Source organism: Carcharodon carcharias, chromosome 3 (assembly GCF_017639515.1).
Source record: "Carcharodon carcharias isolate sCarCar2 chromosome 3, sCarCar2.pri, whole genome shotgun sequence".
Taxonomy (NCBI): Eukaryota; Metazoa; Chordata; class Chondrichthyes; order Lamniformes; family Lamnidae; genus Carcharodon; species Carcharodon carcharias.
This window is the reverse complement of record NC_054469.1, coordinates 181,565,073-181,573,056: the sequence shown is the minus strand read 5'-3', so window position 1 is coordinate 181,573,056 and position 7,984 is coordinate 181,565,073. Positions and strand designations below refer to the sequence as shown.

General features: G+C 40.4%; 1 protein-coding gene across 1 annotated transcript; it reads left to right on the top strand.

Moving 5' to 3' along the window:
• The first annotated feature begins 3,488 nt into the window (after positions 1–3,488).
• Positions 3,489–7,629, top strand: LOC121276536 (E3 ubiquitin-protein ligase RNF182-like). Its single transcript, XM_041185070.1, is given in 2 exon segments — positions 3,489–3,505; positions 6,936–7,629. Coding segments are annotated over 2 exon segments (711 nt in total).
• Positions 7,630–7,984: the final 355 nt, after the last annotated feature.

Below are 7,984 nucleotides of genomic sequence, written 5' to 3'. Positions count from 1 at the left end.
TATGCCAGTGATGTGGTTTCTTGCTTGTTTAAAAACCTAATAGGTACTTAAAGGATTTTTTTTACATTGGAATAGGTTTTTTACCTTTCCAGTATCAATTATAGTGGGTTTAAATTCAGCGGTTTACTAGATTATTAGAGGATTTATTTTTTCCAATGATTTTAAAATAATTCTTATTGCTATTGTATGGCTCCTAAGGACTGTACATTATCGATGCTGGGTGAGTAACTATGGATTGTACATGGAGCTGACATGGGTTTGCCTAGCCTATCTGAGGGGCATGGAGTAGCATGGGCATGGATTGGGTGGTAGGGCATGGGGTGACATGGACAATATTAGGAGGCATGGAATAGCATGGGACATGGGTAGGGGAATTAAGGGGGTGAGAAAGCCTTTAAATAACGTTGAGTGCTGGGCTGCTGTGTTAGAGAACTGAGGCGGGCCTTCTAACCAGCCTTCCTCCACACCCAAACTCCTCATGCACTCTACCAAGTCTCGCAAAATGGACAGTGATCCTGACCCTGTGTGATGAGACCAAAACCCAGGCAAAGTGGGTCAAGTGTGCATTTCAGAAGGTGCAACATTGTGCCGATTGGGTTTTCCCGAGCCCTTGCGAAAATCCGGCCCAATTACTGAGCATTTGGACAAAAATGAACTGATCAAATAGAGTCAGCAAGGATTTGTAAAGGGTGATTTTTTTTAAATTCATTCTTGGGATGTGGGCTTCGTAGGCTGGGCCAGCATTAGTTGCCCATCCTTAATGAACCTAGTTGAATTTAATGAGAAGCTAACAAATGTGGTAGATAAGAGAGTGTAAAAAGGTTTTAGTTATATGAACATAACAGACTGTTTACAAAGTGTGAGGAGGCCTGTAAATTATGTTGGGAATTAGAAGCAACTTATTGGCTTGGATAGGGAATTGGTTAAGAGGTAGTGACAGAGAGGAAAGTTAATGGTTACGTACTCAATTTGGCCGGACTGGTGGTGTTCCCTAGAGACCCAGACTCATTATAACTATTATCATGTTGTTAAAAGGTTACTCATGCTATTAATCACTAGACTTAAACTCTTGGGCAAGTTTAATGAGTGATTGATTAATGTGCAAACGCAGCAACTTCATGAAAATCACAGAGATGTTAAAGGCCAGTGGTGCAAATTGGCCAGCAGGTTGTGCTGTTCACATTTCACGGGATATTTCTTCCTTGCTACAAGTTGCTGAAAGATTTGCTCATTAATAGCAGCATATATCGTTCATAGGCATTACTTTTTTCTTCAAATTCTGGTTAATTGTACTGGACTTGTGGACCTGAATTTTATATTGGACAATGAAAATAATGGAGATTATAGCTTTTTTGACCTGCTGCTGGCAAGGATTTACAAATTGGCCTTGTTTCCATATAGCTTGATCATTTTGATGCCCACAGTACTGTTGGATGCACATAAAATTCTGCCCTAAACAGGGCAAGATTTCACGCAGGCACTGCAAAAAATAAGGCAGGAGTATGATTAATACATTTATGGCATTGTTTGATCCAGCATGATATTGACTGCAGGGAATCTATGGCATGTGCAAGTTGAGAAAAGCAAAACCTTGACTCTTCAATCAATCAAATGGAAGAATCCTTACTGAAGCATCCAGAGTCTAAACCAGGAAGTATAAACCAAGAATTTGAATTAGATTTAAATCGTATTCAGAAAGTGAAATACAGTTTGGGGAAAAGGTTGGAATTATGTGAGAGAGATAAAAGAGACAAACAGCAAAAGTTTTTAAAAAAAACCTACAACACTAATTCAATTCTGACAGAATGAGACGCCATATATATAAAATTAAATGTTATGGGCCAGAGGGATTGTTTGGCAGTAATTATGACTGATCACGCTGTTAAAAAATCATTTGCATCTCAATATACCAGCCCTAACTTTTTCTGCCATGTTTGGTGGATAATGAATGGGTAAGCACAGCAAATTCACACCACTATGTGAATTTCAGCACCTTGTCAATCAGTGAAGTACTGTTATAGCACGGCCTTCAGAGAAGCAGGGTAACTCGGATTGCAACTTCTGCATTTTTGCATTTAGCTGAGCATGTGCGTACTCTGGAATTTGCTGTCCAATTTACTGCATAATGACAGTAAGCACTGATAGCCTCAAATAAAAAACAGAAAATGCTGGGAAAACTCAGAAGGTCTGGCAGCATTTGATATTTCGAGTCCAAATGACTCTTCTTCAGAGCTAAGGAGAAGTAGAAATGGGATGGAATTTATACTGTTTAAGGGGGGTGGAGCAGTAAAGCAGGTTAGGCCCATGATCACATTCTACTCTCCGACCTTAATGCCACCACTAGCATCACCTTTAGCCAGTATCACTATCATTCACATCCCTTTGCCCTTTTGTCCATGACATCTCTGGCAATCTGTCCTTTACCTCCACCTATCATTGGCTTTCTATCTAGCTTCACCTTCTCCACTCCCTTAAACAGTATAAATTTCAATACATTTTACTTCTCTTTAGCTCTGAAGAAGAGTCATAAGGACTCGAAACGTTATTTCTGTTTTTTTTCTCCACAGATGCTGTTAGACCTGCTGAGTTTTTCCAGCATTTTCTGTTTTTGTTGAAGCAGGTTAGAAGGTCAGTGATAGATAGGGGCTAAGGAGAGATTGACAAAGATATCATGGACACAAGACAAAGGGAGTGTTAATAGTAGTGGTGCAGACTAAAGAAGATGCAGATAGTGGCATAAAGGAAACAAAGTAGAATGTATTAATAGCAGAACAAGGGTCTGTGAAAGAACAAGTTAAAAGCAAAATACTGTGGGTGTTGGAAATCTGAAAATGCTGGAAAAACTCAGCAGGTCTGACAGCATCTGTGGAGAGAGAAACAGAGTTAACCTTTTGAGTCCTTATGACTTCTTCAGAGCTAAAGCGAAGTAGAAATGTGATGAAATTTATAAAAACAAAAAACTGCGGAGGCTGGAAGTCCAAAACAAAAACAGAATTACCTGGAAAAACTCAGCAGGTCTGGCAGTATCGGCGGAGAAGAAAAGAGTTGACGTTTCGAGTCCTCATGACCCTTCAACAGAACTGTTTAAGGTGGGTGGAGCAGGTGAAGCTGGATAGAAGGCCAGCAATAGGTGGGGGCAAAGGAGAGATTGACAATGATGTCATGGACAAAAGGACAAAGGGAGTGTTAATGGTAGTGGTAAGGAATAAAAAAGGTGCTGATAGTGGCATAAAGATAAAGCAGAATGTGATAACAGCAGAACACGGGTAAGCACTCTGAAAAGAACAATGTGAACAAGTAAAAGATGGCCCTTGTGGGGGTGAGGTGGGGGGGAGGGGGCAGTGATGGGGAAAAAGGATCGAAAGTGGGATAAAAAGGGGGTGAAACAATAAATAAAAACAAAAATGAATAAAAGTAAAAATAAGTGAATAAAAAAATGAATTTTGAAAAAAGGAGAAGAAAGTGGTGAAGATGGAAGGAGAGAGTTCATGGTCTGAAGTTGTTGAACTCAATGTTAAGTCCGGAAGGCTATAAAGTGCCTAATCGGATGTTGAGGTACTGTTCCTCCAGTTTGGGAGTCAAGATAGGAAGAACTGAGTTCCGTGAGGCAGGAACCCTTTTTAGATTTCCAGCATCTGTCGTATTTTGCTTTTAGCCTCACCTTTATTTTCAATGCAAAATCCAGACCATTTTAAATTTTTAATTTGGAGACAGCAACTTTTCCTTACTATTTTTACTTTTGGTAATTTTCTCTTTAATGTGTTTCAAACCAGCACCCCTCCTCCATCCACACAACCCACAGACAAATGAACAATTTCATAAAACCAATGCAATCAAATAGATTAACGACTCATTTAGCTCACTGATGTTTATGAGATCTTATGATGTGCAAATTGCTGGCGCATTCACCTACAAAGCAACAGCGACTGAACTTCAAAGTAATTAATTGTATGTTAAGTGCTTTGGGGTGTTCTGAGTGATGTGATAAATTGCTGAATAAATGCGAGCACTTTGTTTTTACCTCTTGTTCTCTGACAGCTCTTTATTAGATGGAAATTCTAATAATAGACTTGCCATTCAAACTGTTAATTTATCAGTTCTTCTCTATGCAAAATGATGTTAAATGTTTTACATGTGAATTGTGAAATGTAATTTGAGGGTCCATTCCTGCCTCAGAACGTCATTTATCTTACTACATGAAGATCAGGAGCACCAGCCTCTGTGCCTGATTCTCCAATCTATGGTCCTATTGAGGGAGGCTCTGCATGGGGAGTAGAGTTTGCAAGATTTACCTTACACTCTGGACTTTCAATTGAATTGATATGGTGGCTTATTATAGCTCACATGGTTGAACCGTAGCAAAGGGGATGTTTTTGTATAGTGTGACATTCTGAATAACAGTGTAAGTCGAAAAAGTTGAGGTTAAGAATAAGTCAGTTTTCTCAGGAAAGTTCATCCCTTTAGAATTCCAACTTTCACATTATTGCACTTGGGCTACATGTGACCCGAACCCTGGCAATAAAACCCTCATAACCTAGGCAGCTCATTCCTGTTTGTACTTATATTTCTTGTATCAGCTGCAGTTTAACATTAGGAAGCCAATGCATTGTCTTCAACACCTGCCACAAACTCTGCAACATTGCATTTGATTCTATCCCTTCCCTGACCGCTATCTCAGGTTGGGTTAGCAAGTTTGACATCCTATTCAACGCCAAGCTGAGCTTTTTGTTATTCATTCATGGGATGTGCACCTTGCTGGCTGGGTCAGCATTTATTGCCCATCCCAAATTGTCTTGAGAAGCAGTGGGGAGCTGCCTTCTTGAACCGCTACAGTCCATTTGGGGTAAGTCTGGTTTTATTCCTTATAGACTTTGTAGCAGTTTGATAGAACTGAGTGCTTGTTCAGCCATTTCTGGGGGGCGGTTAAGAGCCAACCACATCGCTGTGTGCCAGGAGTCACATGTAGGCCAAACTGGGTAAGGACGGCAGATTTCCTTCTCTGAAGGACATTAGTCCTTCAGAAATAAAACCCATCAAAACAGATGGGTTTTTATGACAATCAATATCATTAGACTTTTACTCCCAGATTTTTATTGAATTTAAGTTCCACCATCTGTTATGGTAGGTTTTGAACCCAGGTCTTCAGAGCATTACTCTGGGTCTCTGAATTTCTAAGTCTAGTGACACCACCTCTGTCAGCCCCATATCCACTTCGTTTCCAAGGGCTGCCTAATCCCTCCTCTGTAACATTGACCATTCCCCTCTACTTCAGCTCATTCCCTGCTGAAACTCTCATCCATGCCTTTGTCTTATCATGACTTGACTCTGCTGTCCCAGCTGGTTTCCCACCCAGAATGCTGTGTACCCTCAGTTCATCCAAGATTCTGCTGACAATATCCTATATCCTGCCAAGCCCCACTTACCCATCACTCATGGCTTGGCAGACCTAAATAGGTTCCCAGTTCCCTAATTCATAGTTTTCATTCTTGTTATTAAATCTCTTCATTACCTTCCCTCTCCCTATTTCTGTAACCTCCTGCTACCTCACAAGCCCCCTCCAACCCCACCCCATCCCCATCCAAAATCTACATTCTTCTGACTATGACCCTCAGGTGCATAGCTCCTTCCTATGGCCATGCTCTCAGCTCTCTTGGTCCCACAGTCTAGAATTCTCTCCCTAAAGTCTTCTGCCCCTCTATCTCCCTTAAGACCCTACTTAAAGCTCACCTCTTGGACCAAGCTTTGAGTCACCTCTCCAAATGTCCCCTTCTTTGACCTGGGAGAATTCTCCCATCCTCCCCCAGCTGGATCACCTCTATAAGACTTTCCTACATCTTTTAATGGTGGCCTCCCTAATGGTATGGCCAGTCAATGCAACCTAACTCACCCTGACCCTGCAACATTTGGTAGAATCAGCTGTGGTTGTTCCAAATAGGTGCATTGTGCTGAAACATGCAGCTTTTTGGGGCTACCGAGATCTCTCCAAATGAATGGGAACGTAAATTTAAACTGTGGATACGGCCTCCATATCTTCATGGTTTCACGAAGATAAAAGCTTGGACATCCTTGTATTCATTTATCTACCTGCATTCTAAATGTCTCAAATATTTCTACCTCAACCAGAATTGAAGATTGTTTCAAACATTTATCCTAATTTCAGTAACAGCTCTTTTTGATAACTGTTATAAATTTATTATTCACTCATTTTTATTTCTGTCATTTAGTTTCTATTTTTCTGACTGAATTCTTGTAAATTGCCTTAACTAAACATTTAACCTTCGAGGCATTTAGGTGAAGTTCTATCTTATTTGCTGCCTTCATGTATCGAACAGTGAATACATCTGCAAGTATAAGTGAAACTAATCAGTTTTGAGCTGCATTACTCAAATATAAGAGTAAAGTTAACAATCTAGCACTCCAGGTACACAGCCTCAACAGATAGGAGTATAGGTCAGAGAGGGGTTAAAGCACTGTAGTGCTGATTCTCCGAATGTGTTTGTGTTGAAGCTCTTTGCCGGTGATATAGATTTGCTGAATAAACCATGTAGAGATACTCATTAGTTAAATTTAGAGTCCAATTATCCAATTGAGAACTATCTACTTGCTGAATAATAGCAATTAAAACCTTTGCTTTCTGGGCAGAGTTTAAACCTTCAGCACAATGAAAAATGTATGACTTATTTCTCTCCCTACAGATAGCCTGACTGTTTACTTGCATGGGGCCGCAAGCGTCAAATGCAGGCTGCCTGCCCACTGGGGCATAATGGGGGCAGGCGAAGGGTTGCCCATCTTGCGCTGCTTCCTGTCTGCACTCACTGACATTAAAATGGAAATCACAAATGACCGTCTGAAATAAGCCATTCTCATTGTAGTTGAAGAACAATCGCTATGAATTGCCAGACTACAGGTGATTCCACTGAAAAACAGTTGTTTTCTTCTGAGGAGCTGGAATGCAAAATCTGTTACAACCCTTACAATCTGAAGAACAGGAGACCCAAGTTGTTGGAATGCTTTCACAGGGTGTGTGCCAAATGCTTGTATAAGATTGTCGACCTTGGAGATTCCCCACAAAGTATAATTAGCTGTCCTTTCTGCAGGTATGAGACAAGTGTACTGGATGATGAAGTTGGTGGACTTCCGGATGACAGTAATGTCCTTGCTGCCCTTGCATGCAAGGAGAAGAATAGAAGGTTTGCCTTGGACAACCCATCTGAGCTTCTGCTGACTCCAAAAAGGCTATCTTCCATTGAAAGCCCCTCACATAGTTCCTCAAACTGTCTGGTTATCACCATCATGGAAGTTCAAAGGGAATCCCCACAATCTCAGAGCTCACCATCAGGCATGGAATTCTACAACTCCAGTTTTGATTCAATAGCTTCTATGTCTCGGCAGTGTGCAATTTGGAATTGTACTCCGCTACTCTGCCATACCATAGGCAGAATCCTAGTCTGGCTACTAGGACTCCTGTATTTCAGCTCTTTACCTCTTGGTGTATATCTGCTGGTGATTCAGAAGGTCACACTGGGGATCATATTTGTCAGTCTTGTTCCCTCCAGTCTTGTTATTCTTATGGTCTATGGTTTCTGTCAATGTTTATGTCATGAGTTTTTGGATTGCATATCTTCATGAAAGCAAAATCTAAAAGTAAGTATGACATTACAGTAGCACATCCTGTTCTTAGGAATTCAGGTTTTGTGTATTAACTCTGGCTTGTGAACTATGTAATTTTGCCATTTTGCGTGTCTGGAAAGGCCATTCTTGCAGTAGAAAATTATTATAAACAGTGCTAGTTATATTCCTCAGTGTGCAATATATTTTTAAGGCACATTATTTTATTCAAAAGTGAATACAGTTACAATCTGAAAAGAATGAGGGAAAGTAAATGGCACAAATCATTATGTTGCTGCTTGAAAGATTTGGAAGAAAATACTGTCAGGATTCTTAATAGACCTTTACATCTAATCATTTATGGGGTCCTGATAAA